The sequence below is a fragment of the Serinus canaria genome, chromosome 27, assembly GCF_022539315.1.
Source record: "Serinus canaria isolate serCan28SL12 chromosome 27, serCan2020, whole genome shotgun sequence".
NCBI classification, from domain to species: Eukaryota; Metazoa; Chordata; class Aves; order Passeriformes; family Fringillidae; genus Serinus; species Serinus canaria.
Window position 1 is genome coordinate 4485296 of NC_066340.1, and position 19328 is coordinate 4504623.

General features: G+C 59.1%; 2 protein-coding genes across 3 annotated transcripts in view; both read right to left on the reverse strand.

Moving 5' to 3' along the window:
- Positions 1-179, reverse strand: part of SCN4A (sodium voltage-gated channel alpha subunit 4) — a 45559-nt gene extending 45380 nt beyond the window's left edge. Inside the window, exon 1 of the mRNA XM_050985572.1 lies at positions 21-179. Within this exon, the coding sequence (XP_050841529.1) occupies positions 21-87 (67 nt within the window). The 5' untranslated portion in view covers positions 88-179. The remainder of the gene's footprint in view (positions 1-20) is intronic.
- A 7258-nt stretch (positions 180-7437) lies between these two features.
- On the reverse strand, positions 7438-17823 carry LOC103821818 (vasoactive intestinal polypeptide receptor 1-like). 2 transcript variants are annotated; one of them, XM_050985566.1, is made up of 13 exons: positions 17593-17823; positions 15525-15636; positions 12545-12649; positions 11600-11709; positions 11078-11175; positions 10119-10251; positions 9380-9533; positions 8823-8883; positions 8521-8587; positions 8325-8416; positions 8005-8134; positions 7705-7746; positions 7438-7530 (listed from the first exon to the last, which is right to left on the reverse strand). In XM_050985566.1, exons 1-13 carry the CDS (start codon positions 17662-17664, stop codon positions 7438-7440), a joined length of 1269 nt encoding a protein of 422 aa, XP_050841523.1. In that variant the 5' UTR covers positions 17665-17823. The 2 variants fall into 2 exon arrangements, with proteins under 2 accessions (XP_050841523.1, XP_050841522.1); XM_050985565.1 differs by having other exon boundaries at positions 7438-7746.
- Between the last annotated feature and the right edge of the window lie 1505 nt (positions 17824-19328).

A 19328-nucleotide genomic window follows, 5' to 3' on the forward strand; every position in this document is an offset into this window, starting at 1 on the left:
AACCTCGTTAAAAATCCAACCTGCTGCAAACAGAACCTCGTCAGTCCAACCTGCTGCAAACGGAAACGGTGCTGGGGGTCTCCTCATGGCTCTGCCGCTCCCACTCCTACCCCAAATCCAGCAAATTTCCCTGAGTGGAGCTGGAGCTGCCCAAGGGACTCCACAGAGCCAGGCAAAATCCTGAACTGGACCCTTCTGCACACACCAGAAAATAGAAAATGCTATTTAAATATTAGCACAGCACAGTCAAGGCAGGACTTTGTGCTCGTTAAACAGTTCCTGTAAATATGCTCTTTCCCCCACAAACCATTATAAATCCGACATTTTGCCTGGAAAGAACCAGAGGAGGCAGCTCCAGCGCTGCATCAACACATCCAGGGTCTCCCCGGGATAATGGGACTGACTGGGATGTCCTGCTGTCCCCAGGGCTTTGTGGAATTGTTGTCCCTTGCTGGCAGCCGCAGTTCCATCCCTTGCCTGCCGCAGGCTGATCCCTGACAGCTCCATCAGTGCCCTGAGGGCAGGAAATGCTTTCTCGGCAAACGTCCCTCTGCAGGGGTGGGGGAATGGGGAATGGGGGAAATGGGGGCAATGGGAAGAATAGGGGAGATGGGGGAGATGGGGGAGATGGGGGGGATGGGGGGGATGGGAAGAATGGGGGGGATGGGGGAAATGGGAGGAGTGGTGCTGACTGCCCCTGGATAAACTCCGAAAGGGCTCTGGGGAACACAGCGGGCCCTGCCCATGCAGCAGGGGATGGGAGCTGGCACGGGGGGATACAGCACCCAAAAGCCCAGAGCTGAACCCCAGCCTGGCACTGCCTGACTGCCGGGGGGGTTCCAGCTCTGAACCCCACCCTGGGCTCATCATGGCACCCTTTTGGCTGTGCCTTTGTGCCCCCTTTCCCTGCCACCCCATTCCCGTGTGGCACAGGGGTCCCACTGCCCCCTCTGCCCTAGGGGTCCCCCCCTGCCACCCCACAGAGCACGGGGGCTCTGCAGGGACAGGGCCCTTCCCAAAAGGAGACACTGGGAGCACCCACAGACCTTTCCTGCAACCTTGGCTTGCCCAGGCCGGGGTTTATATTTAGACCTCCAAGAGGAGAAGCCAGGAGAAAGGAGCCTGAGACTTGTGAGCCCTGCCCGTGGCTCCTTTACTGACACGAGGAAGGTGGCTCGGGAGCCCATTGCCTGACTGTCCCTGACTGTCCCCTCTCAGCCTGACCCAGCCCTGTGGCCACTGAGGGCCCGTTGGCTGCTGCCACCCTCATCCGTGCCCTGCCTGCACCACAAAGGGGACTTTCTCCTCAGTCCTGGACAGTTTTCCATGCAGGGGGGTCCAGCAGGTGCCTCCAGCCCTAAACAACCCCCAAAGACACCAAAGTCCATCCTGGTCCCATCCACCTCCAGTGCTCGGACCACAAATCCCGGGACACTGCCAGTACCGCTCCAGGCACGGCCGCAGTGACAAACCTGGGCACAGCCCCGACCCTGCAGCCCCGCCCGGGGCCTGGCAGCCGCCCAGGGCTGACCCCAGTACTTACTGTCGGGTGGAGAGTGCGAAATCCCAAGGAGAGACCTTTTAGGGCCAGAATTTCCCTCTCCTTCGACTCCTGGAGCCTTTGGCTCGGCGAGTTGGCAGCGCAGCTGCTGCTGCTGTCAGATGGTCATGAGTGAAACCTGAGGACATGCGGGCTCCTTCAGGTAGCCTGGCCCGTCTCAGCTGCGGCATTCGTTCCGCTCCGCGCCAATCACGGCGCTGGCGGGGCCGGAGCCCCGGCGGCCGCATGGCCCCCATCGCCCCCGGCCCCCGCGGGGAGCGCTGCCCGGGCACGGCGGAGCGCCCCAGGTGTGCCGGCGGCTCCCGGCCGGCTCCGGCACCCCGAGGGACGCGGGGAGGTGGAGGGGAGGTGGCAGCGACCCTGGCCAGCGCCTCCCCGGCAGTGACAGGCGCTGGGAAGAGCAGCGGGACAACTGCGAGGGCGGGGGGGCAGCCGGTGCCAACATCGCTGCCAGCGCTGTCCCCGAGCCCGCGGCTTGTCGCTGACCAGGGGTCTGTGTACAAATCACCAGCGGGACGGGACTGCTGGGAACTTGCCTTGAGCTGTTGTATTTTCCAGCATCAGTCTCATGGTTATGACAATGGGAAGATGCCAGCAGCTCACGTACCCAGCAGCAGACTAAGAACATAATGTTACAACTTACTTCAAAAGTTTTTTGACCAATCACACAAAGCAAAAGCACATTGACAGCAGTTCCATCCAACCACTATAAGCACACACACCTTTGGTTAAAACAATGCTTGCTTATTTGCTCTATTGCTGTGTCCAGTTCTGGGCCCCCAATTTAGGAAGGACAGGGAGGGGCTGGAGTGTGTCCAGAGAAGGGCAACAAGGCTGGGGAGGGGTCTGGAACACAAGTCCTGTGAGGAGTGACTGACGGAGCTGGGGTTGTTTATCCTGGAGAAGAGGAGGCTCGGGGAGACAAGGCTGTGTCAGGGCACAGGTTGGACTGGATGATCTCCAAGGTCTTTTCCAACCGGCTGATTCTGTGACTCTCTGTGATTTTGAATACAATACCTGCTTGCGAGCCTTAAAACACAATGCACAGAGCTCCATTATTAAGCTTAGAACTCCCTAATATCTCTCTAGATAAACTTTTCTGCAGCTTAAGGAAGTATTCTAGACAGGCATTAATACACAGACCATTGTTCAATTTGTCCTTACTTTTCTACTTTTTACATAATTTTTCTGCTGACCTATCTCATGGCTACTGCTTAGCTCTAATCACAGTTCTGCTGTCTCTGAGGCCTGCCTTTTGCAGCTTTCCCAAAACCCTCTGATTTTATGGATTCCCACAGTGGCTCTTTGGGAGCAGCGTTCCCATTGCTTGGCACCCAGGGGCGGCCCCGCTCCTCCCCTTGCTGGCAAACGAGGGGGGGTCTGTCACTGTTTTGTACCCCCCTCACACCCTCTTGCACCAGAACATCCCGGGAGCATCCAGTGGGGATGTCCCTCATGTGTCCTGCCCACAGGGACTCTGTGAGCCACCACTGGTGTGACACAGAAACAGGGATTTGCCGTGGGGTTGCCCCCTTTTGTGCTTCCTAGTGGAGCCTTTGGGTTCTCCTGCCAAGCCCAGGCACTTCTGGAGTTCGTGGGGTGCTCGAGGTGCACCCAGGGCCAGGAGAGAGGGTGTAGGGGCACCCAGCTTGTAGGGTCACCCCTTTTGGGGTGCTCAGGGCTGTGCTGGGGGTGGAGCAGCCACCCCAGCACTCAGCCTGCTCAGAGGGGTTCATCAGCTCCCCAAAACCACTGGTGCTGTGAATAATTTCTGCTTTTTCAGCCCTAAAACACCCTGGAGAAACTTCCCAGTGTTGGGGTTGCTTCAGTGAAGCTGCAGCCCCTGATTTTCCTAGCCTGGAATGCCATGGGAATCCCTTTCCCTGCTCAGCCCCTCACCCCTGTCCTCCCCAGAATCCTCCAAAGTCAGCACATCCATGGCCAGGCCTGCAGCCCTGCCCAGGGAGCTGGGAACTGGAGGTCCTTGGGCTGATTCTGCTTCTGACTCCACAATTTTCCTGTCCTCTGTGGGGCTGGGGCAACAAGGCAGAGCAGGAGCTGTCTCAGCTCTCCAGGGAAGGATGAGCTGGTGCAGGATGAGCTCTGTGCAGGGGAGGCCAAAGGAAGCATCACTTGGATCTCTTCAATTAAAAACCAGGGCTCTGCTGGCTGGCTTGGAGCCCCAAACAGGCTCAGAGGGGATAAAGTCGGAGCAAAGAGGGAGGGAAGAGCCCAGAGCAGCTCCCAGGGGTGGCTACAGGCATGGCTGGCACTGGGAGCCTGTGCACAGTTAGCCTCTGGTCTGTATTGTCCCACCCTTCACATGAAACTGAAAATAGAAAAAAAGTTTTTAAAACATCTCTTAGTTACCCCATCTCTGAGTCAGAAAAGGGCTGAATCCAACAGAAGCCTACACTGGGGGCTGAGCAGCAGAACAACAGCCATGAGCCAGGGGCAGAGAGCATTCCCTGTGCATCCCAGATTTGGCTGCTGAGGACAGCAGGGACAGGGACACCCTCCTGCTGTGCTTCTGGGGACTTTCCACTGCTCTGTTGGTCACAACAGGAAATTCAGGGGATGTTTGGTGGCTCCCAGCAGCTACCCCAAACCCAGCCTTGTCACCACGGGGAGACTTTTTGAGTTCCATAGGTCCATTTTTGCTTTTCCCAGCCCAAAGCAGGCCTGGAGTGAGGCTACAAACCCTGGGATGTGTCTCCTGCCCTGTGAGATGTGGGGACACCGAGGGTGTGTGCAGGGCACAGGGGCACAGTTCTATCTGCAGAACCAGGGAAATCCCAATGGGAATGGGAGCTTGGGGCACCCAGAGGTACTGACCACACTGATCAGGGTGGGGAAAATGTGTACTTGGGTTCCAGGGTGGAATCAGGGCCATGCTTGGTCCAGCCTTGGGTATTTGAGGTGCCCTGGCTTGTGGTGCTAGATCCACCACAGGATCCCAAAATCAGGGAATGGTTTGGGTGGGAGGGACTTCAAAGCCCACCCAGGGCCACCCCACCATGGCAGGGACACCTCCCACTGTCCCAGGCTGCTCCCAGCCCCAGTGTCCAGCCTGGCCTTGGGCACTGCCAGGGATCCAGGGGCTGCTCTGGGCACCCTGTGCCAGGGCCTGCCCACCCTGCCAGGGAACAATTCCTCATTCCCAATATCCCATCCATCTCTGCCCTCTGGCACTGGGAGCCATTCACTGTGTCCTGTCCCTCCATCCCTTGTCCCCAGTCCCTCTCCAGCTCTCCTCACTGCCAGCGCTGTCCCCGCCGTGTCCCCGCCGTGTCCCCGGGGCTCGGCCGGTCCCTGTGCAGGCAGGGAAGGGGGGACTCCCCGTGTGCCGGGACACGGGGAGGGCGAATTCCCCGAGCTGCAGCGCCAGGACCATCGCGGAGCTGGCTGAAGGAGCGGATGGAAGCCCAGGGCACCCCCTCTGTGCCCAGCAGGGAATCCTGGCAGCTCCGGAGGATCGGGGAACGCGGACAGGGCAGCCCCGCGCCCCAGCTCCTCCCGGTTCCCCTCCCAACCCGCGCCTGGCCGGGGCTGTCCCAGCTCTTCCCGAGTGCCCAGAGCAGTGTAACCCGTACCTTACCCGCTAGGGCTCTCGGAGCCGGGCTCAGTGGCCGCTGTCACCCCGGGTGCCCCGCTGTCCCCTGTGGGGACGCCGCGCTCCAGCGCTGCCACCCGCGCCGTGCCGCTCTGCGGAGGGGCCGCAGTGCCACCCTCCGGCTCCGGGCAAAACTCCGCCGTGCCCAGGCACCGCTCGGGCTGCGGGGACACACGGGACCGTTGGCACACGCTGGGGGGGGAGGGTGCCAGGCTGGGGCACTCCTGGGCAAGGGATGCGGGAAACGTGGCCCTGCCCTGCCTGGGCTCAGCCCTCCCGAACACAGCCTCAGCATCGTGCAGGGTGGGAAAAATCTCTGAGATCGTGAGGATCTTCGGAAGAAATTCCTCCCTGGGAGGGTGGGGAGGCCCTGGCACAGGTGCCCTGGAAGTCTCCAAGGCCAGGCTGGACAGGGCTGGCAGCGCCCTGGGATAGTGGGAAGTGTCCCTGCCCATGAGCTTTAAGGTGTCTTTCAACACTTTAAGATCCCTTTCCAGGTCTTTTGCAGCTGCAGGGGGTGGTCCGTGCCGGGAACCTTTGGAAAGCCTTTCCTGCAGGCTGAGGGTGATTCCCAGTCCCCTCTGGAGCCACACTGGGCTCCTCTCCTGCAGGACTTCAAAGCCCAGCACATCCCAGAGGGTCATTTGGGGTCATCTATCACCCCCAAAATCCATCTGCAGCTCGAAATAGGTGCAAATCCAGAGTTTTTCAAAGTTTTACGGAAACAGGCTTTCCCACTGAGCATCTCAGTCCTGCTCAGTCTGCTGCTGTCTCATCCCTCCCAATCATCCCATCCTCACTGATGATGGAGAGGATTCTCTTCACCTCTGGTCCCTTCCTGGCTGCAGGCAAGGATTTGTTGACAGCTCCTGAGCTCCTCTGGAGGGTTCCTGATGATTCAGGATGTGCTGGATCTGGTGGGGTTTTTAAGGGAACATCTCCCACCTCACTTCAGATCAGCTCTGGGGCTCTGTTTCCCTTCAGTGCCCTCCCAGATGGGATCTCTGGAGATCCTGCAGCCTGGACAGGGGCCAGCGAGTGGGGTTTATTTAAGGAAGGACATGTGGCACCACAGAGAAATGACAAGGCAGACAGGGTGAGAAGCAAGGCTGGGATCGGGTGGCTTCGGTCTCAGGAGCCTGGGAGAGGCCAGGAAGTTTGGCAGAAGGGCATATGGGACCTCTCTCCCTCCTGGAAGCACCATTTTCCAGGGCAGGAGCTCAGTCTGGGAGGATGAAGGATGTTCATGGTGGTGGAACAGGCTGGGGATGGGGGCACCCAGAGGGGACAGGGCACCCCGGGACCTCTGGGACATCTCGTGGTGCCCCCACCTTGAGCTCTTCCTCCCCCTCCTCCTCCATCTCCTCTCTGGGAGGTTCACCAGGCAGGGGAAAAGCAGAGATTGCCTGGGAGGTACTTCCAGGCATTCCATCATGGGTTTTCATCCTGCAGCACCTGCAGTCCCAAATTCTCTGGGTTTGTGGAGCAAACCGACACTCTGAAAAGTGAGGCTGGACTTGGAATGAGATTTTATTGGCAGAAACCCTTCCTATCCCTGGAAAAGGACCCCTCAGGGATGCCAGGTGAGTCTCATTTCTCAGAGCAAGGGCTGAGAGAGCTCCCATGGCAAGGGAACATCCCCAGCTCAATCGACCCCCCATGGGAAATGGAAGCATTTTGGGAACTGGGGAGGAACTGGGTCTGGAGACCATTGGGGGTCTTTTGTAGAGGTTTGGGGTCTGGCCTCTCTCTGTATTCTTCCCCCACCCCCAGGGGGGCTCCTGGCTGTGTTTAGGAATCTTCCTAGAAGGGAAATGATTTTGTAAACCAAGGAAAGGGGAACACATCCATCTTGAATCCCTTCAGTATTGGTGCTGCTCCTTTTCCTTCAGTGCAAACAAAACCCAGCAGCTGTTCTTCAGTGAAGGATTTCCTTCCCAGTTTCAGACAGAAAAGTGGAGAATTTCCCTTCCTTTTGCCTGAAACTCTGCCCTGAAGCAGTGAGAGCTTCGGGGGTGAGGTGCTACCACATGGTACAAGATCCACCAGAACTGAGCAACCAGAGCCTCTCCCATGGCTGTTCCAACACCCTCTGAGGGTGTCAGACCCAGAACCCCCAAAATCAGGAGGGATCGGGTCTTTCTGGTTGTTCCCTCTGAGGGTGTCAGACCCAGAACCCCCAAAATCAGGGGGTTGGGTGATTCTGGGGCTGCAGTCATGGAGCTGCTCCTCCAATAGCCCCTCTCCAGGAGCGCTGTCCGGGTCACGCCGTGAAGTCCTGGGTGGCCAGGTTGAAGACGTTACTCTCCATGGACCTTTGCCAGGTGCCCCAGTTCCTCCTGATCTCAGCCTGGACCTGCCCCAACAGCACGGGTGGTGCTGGCACCCAGGGACACCGAGCACCCAACGGAGGGGACTGGGGGCAAGGGGAGGAGGAGCTGTCCCTGCCCACCCCTGGCTTTGGGGCTCCCTCCGGGTGTCCCCATGCCCACTGTGGCGCCTGGGGTTTGGGGTGGGGACACACACTCACCTCCCCGTTGAGGAAACAGTACAGCAGAGCCACCAGGAAGCCCTGGAGAGGACAGGCAGAGCACTTTTCACCCAGAGGAGCGGGCTGGTCCCCTCTGTGCTCATCTTCTCCCTGCCTTTACTCCTCCCACACCTCTGACTCACTGGAGGAAATCAGTGCCAGGTTCTCCAGGCCCAATTCTTGTGCCCTGCCCCAGGTGTCTGGGGGCATCCTCTCCCAAGAGAGGCCAAAGCCCCATGTTCCCGGGGCTCCTGGTGTGATTTGGGGTGGGGCCACGGGGCCTTTCCCCACCCATCTCACCTGGTAGGAGCCAAGCACCAGCTCGAAGTAGAGACGGGCATCCACGCCCACGTGCTCGGGGAAGAGCGCGAACACCACGTAGTGCACCCCGAAGAGGGGGATGAGCAGCAGCGTGGACTTGGTCAGCCTCCTGTGGAGAGTGACAGGGGTCTGGGGGCTCCTGCCACCCCGTGAGACCTCCCCAAAACCTTCTGTTAACCCCAAGGAGGTTCTGTGTGGAAGCCAGGCCTTGGAGGCTCCAGGGCTGTCCTCTGTGCTCCTCCAAGGAGGGTCCCTCTGCCCTGGGACCCCAGACCCTGGGGTGGGCACAGTCCCCTTACATGTACTGCTGCTTGTGGGTTCTGCTGAGGTCTGGGCACCGGATCTTCTGTGCCAGCATCCTGGTGACGTTGAGGAAGATGAGGAAGTTCACCTGTCCCAGAAGGCCACGTCTCAGGCTCTGCACAGCCCCTGGCTGGGTCCCCTGGCCATGTAGGACCCTGGCTCTGGGGTGGGACTCTCAGGGAGCACACTCACAAATATGGCCAGGAGGATGGGAGCTTTGATCACCCACCAGTACACACTGGAGTAGTCATCCCAGCACCTACGGGACAGCAGAGGTGGCTCTGGCACCCACTGGGACCCACGTGGTCCAGCTGTCCCCCTGCCATTTCTTTGGCCGGACCCCTGACCCCTTTGCACCCCTCTTGTACACAGGACCCATGGGAAAACAGAAATAACATTTAAATGAAGTACTGGCCCAGCCCTCCCCTCCTGAGCATCCCATGGGACACGTGGCTGAGGTGGCCTGGACAAGGCCAAGGGATGGCTGCTCTCACCCGTGGTTGTCGTACTGGAGCCTGGTGAGCACCCACACCCCGACTGTGACCATGGGGACACCTGCAAGGACAGGACACAGGCAGGGATGGTCCCTGCAGTGCTCTGGGAAGCCCCTGTGCAACCCCTCTGCCCCTTGTCCCCAGAAACATGTGTCTAGCTCAGTTCTGGATGTGACAGGAAGGTGACAACCTTCCACCCTTCTCTAGGAGAAGGAAGTGGTGTCCACTGCTGGTGCTGTGTCTGTGTCACCTCCTGGCCACCCTCCTGCCCCCACGCTCTTCCATCACACCCAGGCACCTGGGAGGGGTGCTCCCAGCCCCAGGTGGGTGTGGGAAGAGGGGACGAGCTGTCCTGACCAGGCCACGCTTCCAGCAGCTCTGGGGTCTGGCAGGAGCAGGGGGGTGCCCACCAAGGCCATGCAGGAGATGTTGGGGTGGGACATGCTGGGAGCAGCCCTGGGGACCTCTGGCTGGGGACCTCTGGCCAGGTTGGTCTCAGATCAGGTCGTTCCCAGGTGGTTCCTGCCAGGGGATGTCAGGGATGTTCCCAGGCTCACCCCAGCCCATGAGGACATAGCCCCAGGTGTAGCTCCTGTCGCAGGTGAAGGTGAGCAGCAGCAGCGTCTGCAGGTACAGCCCCTCCACCAGCAGCCAGTAGAAGTTGGCCAGCACTGAGTACTGGAAGAAGGTGATGGCTGCTTTGCAGGTCACCTGCCAGGGGAGGAGGGGACAGCTCAGGGTGCAGCACACCCTGCCCTGGGGGCACAGGGGATGGTCACCCTCATGTCCACCCTCCTGAGGACACCTGTGATGGCCTTTCAGTGATGATCTTTCAGTGCAGCCCCAGGGACTCTGCCCCAGCCCATCACATCACCTGCACCAGGTTCTGCTCTGCCCACGGCAGGTGACCATGGGCTGGTTTTGTAGGGTCTTTAAAAACCCCGTGGTTGTGTCTGTGGTGTTCTCAGTGCTGTGTCTTCACTCAGGTGTTCCTGTTTTGACTGAAAACCTCAAACCTGAGCAGTACCTGGTGCTGGTGGGCTGTGCTGAGCTTTGCCCCACTGGGGACACCCAGCCTGAGGCCAGAGCAGTTTTGAGGACAGAACTTGTTCCCTGCACAGAGGGAAATGCAGAAATGCTGAACCTCCCCAGGGCCACCCAGGGCAGAATTTCCTCCATCCCAAAGCCTCTTTCTCCTCTCTGCAGTGTTAAATCCCCCCAGGTTCCACCAGCCCCCTCCCAAGGGGCCCCTGCTGCTCTCCCTGCTGTGCTCCAGGGCTGGGGTCTGGGATTTACCGTGGACATTGTGCAGTGGTCGAGGGACTCGTCCGAGAAGAGCACGTGGTCCTTGATGAACACGGCTGTGCCCCGCAGGATGAAGGAGGTGAAGAAGTGGATGTGGATGGAATTCCTGGTGCAGTGCAACTTCCTGCAGGAGGGAGAGATGAGCTGGGCCCAAAGAGGGGCAGAGAAGGTGCTTTGGTGTCCCCTTCCCTGGGATCACTGCTGGTGATGGTCACAAAGCCCTGGAGAAGCTTTCCTGCTCTGAAATCAGGAAGGGCAGGGCAAGTACTGTGCCACATTCACATTCCCTGAAAAAATCCCCTCGCCCAGGATTTTTCTCCTGGGAAGCTGAGACGCCTCAGATAAAAGGAAAACAATTTTTATCTCATTTGCTTCTCCTGTGCTGTGCTCATGTGGAATGTGTTTGGAGATTGCTCACCCACAGGTGATTGTTCCATTGCATTCTGCTGGGAGTTGTTTTCACTCTTTGGCCAATCAGGGCCAAGCTGTGCTGGGACTCTGGAGAGAGTCACGAGTTTTCATTATTATCTTTTAGCCTTCTGTAAGTGTCCTTTCTGTATTATTTAGTTTAGAATAGTATACTATTCTTTAACAGAATATATATAATAAAGTAATAAATCAGCCTTCTGAGAACATGGAGTCAGATGCATCATTCCTGCCTTCGTCAGGGCATCCCTGCAAATACAATAGTGCTGTGCTTGGGGCTGCTCAAGGACAAGGGAACATCCCAGAAACCTCTGCAGAGCCCAGACCTGCAGCACAGGGACATCTGCAAAACCAGAATCAAGAGGGCCACCAGGCACTTCCATTCATCTCCTGCATTCCCAGTTTCCCTGTTGGCTGGGATGGGTCCTGGCTGCTCCAGGAGGGGCCAGGCTGGGGCAGCCGTTCCTGCTGGGATTTATCCCATATCCCTCCAGCCCTGGAGCTGGAGCAGCTCCCAGCCCCACCTGAAACAGCAGAAGATGCTGATGGCCAGGAGCAGCGCTGCCAGCGACGTGGAGTAGCCACAGGTGTAGAGCACCTTCATGGTTACAAAGTGGCCTCTCTGCAAGGGACAGCACCAGTGGAGGGAGGGGGACAGGGACTGGGAAGTGCTGGTGTGGGACAAGCAGGGACAGCCAGGGGCAATGGGATAACCCAGGAGCATCTCCCTGGGTCTTTGGCCAGTGGGCAGTGTGGGGACACGGGGACATGGGGACATGGGCACACGGAGCCATGGGGACATGGGGCAGTATGGAGACATGGGGACACGGGGCCATGGGGGCAGGGCCATGGGGATACAGGGACATGGGGATACGCGGACAAGAGGCCATGGGGCCATGGGGACACAGGGACATGGGGATATGGGGACATGGGGATACGGGGCCATGGGGCCATGGGGACATAGGGACATGGGGATACAGGGCCATGGGGATACGGGGCCATGGGGACTGGGGACAGCTCCCCACAGCCCCAGGGTTCCCACGTGCCTTGGCCTCGGTGTCGTTGTTGCTGCCAAGGGTCTCCAGGTGGCAGGCGCTGTGGTAGGGGGGGCTGGGGGGGCTCCAGCCCCACTCGGTGCAGTTCCTCTGGATCAGCCCTGCAGGACAAGGAGGGACCTCAGGGGAGCCACGGGTGTCACCTCTGATGGCACCCCCAAAATACCCGGCCTGGAACAGACAGGGACAGCAGCGTGGTACCCGCGGGCTGTCCCAGCCCTCCCAGATCCCACTGCTGCTTCTGAACCCTATCACTGCCCCATCCCTCCCCAAGCCCGCTGCTCCATCTGGACCCTATGACTGCCCTTCTCTCCCAGACCCCATCCCTCCCTCCCAAATCCCATTGCTACCCCCCCCCATCCCTTCTGGATCCCATCTCACTTCCTCTGGATCCCATGGCCCCATGCCTGAAGCTGCCAGCAAAACTTCTGACAGGGTGTGAAAACAAGATCCCTCCAGAGGAAGGGAATTGGGAATTAAGGCTGTAAACATGCTCATTCATCCTGTGAGGGCTCCATCGGGCCTCTCCTGAGCTGTTCCTGCCCCAAAGCAAACATTTCCCAGCATTTCCCAAATTACTCCTGTCTGAGGAAGTGCTGGAATGCTCCAGTGGGAGTTCTCCTTCCCAGCCTCCAGGAGGGATGGAGCCAGCTCGGGAGCCCTGGGATGGTGTGTGGGAAAGGAGGGCAGTGAGGGGACTGTCCTGGTGTCACCAGGATGGAAGATGAAGTCCCCAAGAGCACCACCCACAGCGGAATGAAAGGATTTGGGTCCCTGAATCGCTGCTTTTCCTGTCGCTGCTGGGACTGCAGTTTCCACCTGGGACATTCTGGGAGAGGCAGGAGCTGGGGGTCGGAGGGAAGGGCTGGGGTGGCTCAGGAGGCCCTGGCGGGGCGGGTGGGGCCGCGGGACGAGCGATCCCCGCTGGATTCTGACCTTTGGACTTGAAGACGCTCAGGATCTCGGGACAGGCGACACCTCGGGACTGGCCAAGGGGCAGGGCGGGCCAGCAGCTGACCCCGTCCCACTCGGTCGGGCAGCCTGGGGAGGGAGAGGACACCAGGGAAGGGAATTCCTGCTGTGCCTCAGTTTCCCCGCTGGAAGGGGCTTGATGCCATCAGTCTCTAAAACCTTGCAAGCCTCCGTTGCTCCCTCAGCCCAGCTTCCCTTCCCCTTCCCTTATCCCCTTCCCTGCGGTGGCACCGGGAGTGGCCCCGCAGCCCCGGCCCCGCGTCGCCGCTGTGCCCGGGTTCCGTGCCCGCCGGGACCGGGGGCATCCCGGCTCTGCTCCTGGGCACATCGGGATCTCCTCTCAGCGCGGGTCCCGGCAGCTCCCGGAGCTGCCTCAGACCGACTTCCTGTGGGAACGCCCTGCGTGTGCCGTGGCCTGGGGTTTGCCCGTGGCTCCTGAAATAACTCAGATTTAGGCTGGGTTTTTGCACCTGGAGGATCAGCTCGGGATGTGTCCCCAACAGAAATAAGTCCTGCAAGGCTTGCTGCAAGTCATCAGCTTAAACAGCTTTTGCTTCCCTATCCAGCACTGAATTCCTGTTTAAATTACTCTCCAATTTTCAAGGGAATGAGCACGGCCAGGCAGACTCGGGGCTGGGAATTCGTAATGGGACAAGGTCGTCCCACTGCAGGCCAGGTCCTGTCCCAGCACAGCTCCATCACTGACCCTGCAGATCCACTTTATTCATGGAGCCACATCCATTCCCAGCAGGGAATGTGGAACTGGACAGGTCTGATGAATTTCCTCTGATTTCAGTCTGGGGGTGGCAGTTCTGGCAGGGAGGGATTTGCATCCACAATGCCAAAGTGGGGCTTGGTTTTTGTTCTGGAGGATCAGGGAAGCGAGCACACAGAGCAGTCACTTCAATCCTTGGGGTCCTGGGAGCAGGGAATTCTGGAATGGTTTGAGTTGGAAGGGACCTTAAGGTCCACCCAGTGCCACCCCTGCCATGGCAGGGACACCTCCCAGTATCCCAGGCTGCTCCCAGCCCCAATGTCCAGCCTGGCCTTGGGCACTGCCAGGGATCCAGGGGCAGCCCCAGCTGCTCTGGGCACCCTGTGCCAGGGCCTGCCCACCCTCCCAGGGATCAATTCCTCATTCCCAATATCCCATCCAGCCCTGCCCTCTGGCACTGGGAGCCATTCCCTGGGCCCTGTCCCTCCATCCCTTGTCCCCAGTCCCTCTCCAGCTCTCCTGGAGCCCCTTCAGGCCCTGGCAGGGCTCTGAGCTCTCCCTGGAGCTTCTCCTCTCCAGGTGAGCCCCCCCAGCTCTCCCAGCCTGGCTCTAGAGGAGCCTTCAGAGCCTCTCCAGGACCTCCTCTGGAATTTTAGCCCCCACAGTCCAGAGGAGGCCACAGAAATGGTGCAAGGAATGGAGGAGGAAAGGCTGGAAGAGCTGGGGGGGGCTCACCTGGAGAGGAGAAGCTCCAGGGAGAGCTCAGAGCCCTGCCAGGGCCTGAAGGGGCTCCAGGAGAGCTGGAGAGGGACTGGGACAAGGGATGGAGGGACAGGACACAGGGAATGGCTCGCACTGCCAGAGGGCAGGGATGGGTGGGATCTTGGGAATGAGGAAAAAGGAATAAGGAGATCCCAGGGCTCTCCCACCCTGTCCATGGGATCTGAGCCTGTCCTGGAGTCACGCTCCCCACGCTGGTGCAAGCAGGGAAAGGGATGAATGCAGCTCAGGTGGACAGGGGCGGCAGCAGCCCCAGGATTAAATCCAGATTTTAATTATGCATTCCCACTTCTCGGATATTTTCCTGCAGTGAGGTTCTTTCCCCTCGGCTGGCACAGTTCAGGTTGCAAAATGGACCTTTTCCAACCAATTTGGCTTTTCCCTGCTAAGCTGAAGGATAAATGACATCTCTGCAGAGTTACTTAAGCAATTATGCACCTTCATATGCATTTATTGCTTAATTTTTCCACTGCTATGAGATGAAACCCCTGGAATGATGCATTCCTTATTCTCCAGGTGAAAATTTTTTTGCTTGGGATTTGGGCCATTCCACTTTTGGATGGAAACTGAGATGCAATTTAAAAAAAGATGTCCAAAAGCAGCACTTGAAAATTGTTTTTTCAACCAGTTAATTCATTTAAAACCCCAGATATGGGAAAACTGAGTTGCTCAAAAAAAGTTTGGCAGTAAAATTTACTGAATTAGGAAGGGGAGCAGATGTGAGATGGTGACACCACGGAGTGACCCCAGTGCTGCTGGCCACAGGCCTGGCATTGGTGCAGGGGGATCGAGGGGACTCTGCCAGGGGCATGGAGCAATCCAGCACTGCCATATTCCATGAATCCCTCCCTGTGAGGGTGAGAAGGCTCCAGGGAGAGCTCAGAGCCCTTGCAGGGCCTAAAAGGGCTCCAGGAGAGCTGGAGAGGGACTGGGGACAAGGGATGGGGGAACAGGACACAGGGAATGGCTCCCACTGCCAGAGGGCAGGGCTGGATGGGATTTTGGGAATGAGGAATTGTTCCCTGTGAGGGTGGGCAGGCCCTGGCACAGGGTGCCCAGAGCAGCTGGGGCTGCCCCTGGATCCCTGGCAGTGCCCAAGGCCAGGTTGGACATTGGGGCTGGAGCAGCCTGGGACAGTGGGAGGTGTCCCTGCCATGGCAGGGGTGGCACTGGGTGGGATTTATGATCCCTCCTGATCCCAACCACTCCAGGATTCTGAAAATCCACCAGGGCTGAGTTCTGGCTGTTGTATCCCCCAGTCCTCTCTATCCTATCCCAACACCATCTCTGAGGCTCTCCAGGGATCCTCCTTGACCTTTACCTTGGTGCTGCTCTCCACCTCCCTGGAAATGCCAAACCCACGTGTGCTCTGCAATCCCCTCCCATGATCACCCTCCAGGGGCCCCTCAGGAATTCTTCCCTGCTCTGAGGGAGCTGATCCAGGCTCACCCTGCCCTGCCTGCCCCAGGCCATGGCTCTCACTCCGGATCCTCTGCAGACATTCCTCCTCCAGCTCCTGGAAGTGCAGGACGATGGAGCAGTCGGGATGAGTCCCCTGCACCTTGGAGAGGGGAAAGGGCAGGCAGGAGAACAATGGGAGTCATGGAATTGTGGAAATGGAATCATGGAATTGGGTTAGAAGGGACCACACACCCATCCCATCCCCCCCCTGCCATGGGCACGGACACCTCCCACTATCCCAGTGGGATGTGGGCACAGCAAACCCCACATTCCCAGCTCCAGACTTTGCCAGCAGAGCTGCTGGAGCACCAGGGAGAATGTCCAGATCCCAAAGATGTGAGAGATATGGCTGCAGGGACTGGATTGTCTGGGAATCCCTGTTTTGGGATTTGCCTCCTCAGCTGCCAGCTGGAGAACTGGGACACCAAGGCTGAACTGGAGATGCCAGAAACTCTGCCTGCCCATTCCCAAGTGTCTGTGCCCATTCCCAAATGTCTGTGCCCATTCCCAAATGTCTGTGCCCATTTCCACACATCTCTGCCCATTCCCAAATGTCTGTGCCCATTCCCACACATCTCTGCCCATTCCCAAATGTCTGTGCCCATTCCCAAGTGACCCTGCCCATTCCCAAGCATCCCAGCTTGGAGCTGTCTGGGACAGGGTCTGGGGCCCAGACCTGGGTTGTGTTGCTGACTGTTTTAGTGAGGGGCCAGAGGTGTAGGAGCTGCAGGAACAGAGGGATGGGGGCAGATCCCTGAGCTTCCCAACAGTGTGGGACCTTGGAGCATCTCTTGGCTGAGCCCTGCCCTGCCTGGCCTGGCCACACAGCTGCTCCTTGGGGTCCCTTCTTCTCCCCCAGGAGATTTTGTTTCCTTTTCCTGCTGAACACAAGATTTCAAGGGAATTTCAGCTTGGAAAAGGTGTCTGGGGATGGCTCTGGGCACAGAGGGAGGGCCCAGGAATTCTCCTCCTCCATCCTGCCAGTGATGGGCGCATGGATGGGGCAGGGGAGTTTCTCTCACTCCTTTTTGGCTGCAGAGCTGCTGGGTTTGGTTTGTTATTTATGGCAGCAGGGCCGGGATGCTGGAGCAGGAACAGGGAATGTGCACGGTTCCCTTCCGAGCTCCCTGCAGGGCGGGGAATTCCTGCTGTGCCTCAGTTTCCCCGCTGGAAGGGGCCTGATGCCATCAGTCTCTAACACCCTGCAAGCCTCCATTGCTCCCACAGCCCAGCTTCCCTTCCCCTTCCCCTTCCCCTTCCCCTTCCCCTTCCCCTTCCCCTTTCCCTTTTTTCCTTTTCCCTTTTTTCCCTTTCCCTCTCCTCCCCTTTCCCCGGCACAGCCTGACCAGCCCAGGGGTGTTTCACTCCCTCTGGCAGCACAACCACCACAGTCCCCCCATTCCCACAGGGATTTGGTGCCACCATCCCCTTGGCCCAGTCCTGGGGGTCACCCACGGCTGCTCCTGTCCCCTGCACCCCCTGCACTCCCAGCCCCCCAACCCCTGTGCCTGGGGGTGCTCCCCAGGGAGTTCAGGCTCCCCCAGGGCTGTGGGACTCTGGGTCATGTGGGGTGGAGGGTCCGTTCCCAAGGGATCATCCCTGGGACCTGAACCCAGGGACCTCTACCCTGGGGGGTCCCTGAGCACTGCCCTCTCCCGGGGGTCCCAACAGCACCCTTGTCACCACATTGTCCCCAGGAGCTGTGGGAAAGTCCCCAAAGCAGGGCTGGCAGTCTGGAGCACCACAGATGGGGATGGGATGGGATGGGATGGGATGGGATGGGATGGGATGGGATGGGATGGGATGGGATGGGATGGGATGGGATGGGATGGGATGGGATGGGATGGGATGGGATGGGATGGGATGGGATGGGATGGGATGGGATGGGGTGGGGTGGGAATGGATGGGGTGGGAATGGATGGGGTGGGGTGGGGTGGGGTGGGCAGGGCAGCCCCACCCGGGGCAGGAGGACCCTTCACTGCCCCTGGGGTGGTTGGCATGGGGGGACTCCCGGTGCTCCCCACCCTGTCCCCGCGCTGTCCCCAGGGCCACTCACCTGGAGCGTGGGGAGGAGCAGCAGCAGCAGCAGCAGCGAGCGGCGCCGAGGCGGCTGCCAGGGACCCCCCATGGCGGTATCACTGGGATCCCGTTTCTGTCCCCGAGGGTCTGGGACAGCCCAGCTCCTCCTTCACGACGCGGGGCTCCGGGGGTGCCCCAGCACCTCCCTGCCCTCTGCCCTTCCCTGTCCTGCCCCCTGTCCCTCAGGACCCTTCCGTGCCCGTGTCCCCGCTGTGCTGTCCCTGTCGTCGCTGGCTCCGTCTCTCCGCCAGGCTCGATGTCACCGCTCGGGGATGCGGGGCCGGGAGGCTCCTCCCTCCGCCGGCCTCGGATGGAGCAGCTCGGGAGGGACCCAGGCTGGCACTGCCCCCCGCACCACCGGGCCCTCGGGACCCCCAGCCGGGCCCGGGGACACCGAGCCCTTCCCGGCCCCTCGGGGCCGCCGGGCTGGAGAAACTCCAGAAAACCTCTGGAAAACCGCTGGAGAAACGCTGCGGGAAGGGGATGCGGGGTGTCAGGGGTCACCTCCCTTGGCGGGGACAAGGACACAGCCCCAGGGTGGCTCTGCTGTCCCAGGGTGACTCTGCTGTCCCCAGGGTGACTCTGCTGTCCCCAAGGTGACTCTGCTCTCCCAGGGTGACTCTGCTGTCCCCAGGGTGACTCTGCTGTCCCCAAGGTGACTCTGCTGTCCCAGGGTGACTCTGCTGTCCCCAGGGTGACTCTGCTGTCCCCAGGATGTCTCTGCTGTCCCCAGGGTGACTCTGCTGTCCCAGGGTGATTCTGCTGTCCCCAGGGTGGCTCTGCTGTCCCAGGGTGATTCTGCTGTCCCCAGGGTGGCTCTGCTGTCCCAGGGTGGCTCTGCTGTCCCCAGGGTGACCGGCAGCACTGCCGTCCCTGCGCCAGCTCTGTCCCCTGCCCCGTCCTCCCTCCCCTCCCTGGGACACTCCAAACCCGATATTCCCCAGGAAGTCCCGGGATGGGCTCTGGGGGTGTGACAGCCCCACCCTGCTGCAAATTGACCCCAGCTCTGCCCAACCCTGGCTTTGGGGTAGCGATTTTGGCATTTTGTGGTCACCTCGGTGCCAAAGCAGAGCAGGGAAAGTTTTGGGGGACCCCCAGGAACAACCTGGGGGGAACACAGAGCAGGGAATGCCTGGAGCTGCATTCCTGGGTCTCCCCCAGGGATGGGGCTGCCCTTGCAGCCAGACCCCCAAGCATCACCTGGGCTGTTCTTACACAAAAAAATAAAATTATGCATTTGTAAATATATAAATATGGATAAAATCCATATAAATATGTATTGTGGACATATAAGATAAATGTATTTATAGAATACTTTCTGCTGGAAAGCCCCAGCCCCCTCAGCAAGGGGAATTTTGACTCAAACGTCACAATTTTAATTATTTTACTAATGGGACCTCCAATTCTGAGGAGAATTTAGGGGTCCCGTACCCAATTTTGGGGAGACTTTTGGGCCCTTATTCCCGGCTTTGGAAATGTCTCTGGTCCCCACCACCAATTTTGGGGAAATTTTTATGGGTTTCTGGGGTTCCCACCCAACTTTTAGGGGAGACTTTAGGGGTCCCATCCCCAATGTTGGGGAGGGGGGTCCTCTGTGGGTCAGAGAAAGAGAATTTATTGCTCCATTATCGAGTTCTTCTTGCCTCGCTCAGCCCTGCAGAGGAAGGAGCTGACCCTGCCCAGACAGAATCCTGTGTGTGAATGGAATTGATG

Bases quoted from the DNA above. Each gene is read 5' to 3' on its own strand.
- LOC103821818 (XM_050985565.1), bottom strand. From the start codon at position 17,664: ATGGGGGGTCCCTGGCAGCCGCCTCGGCGCCGCTCGCTGCTGCTGCTG. The intron at 11,176-11,599 runs GCACGTGGGAAC...TGTCCCTTGCAG, and splicing joins ACAACGACACCGAGGCCAAG to AGAGGCCACTTTGTAACCAT. The intron at 8,884-9,379 runs GTGAGCCTGGGA...CTGTCCTTGCAG, and splicing joins CTATGTCCTCATGGGCTGGG to GTGTCCCCATGGTCACAGTC.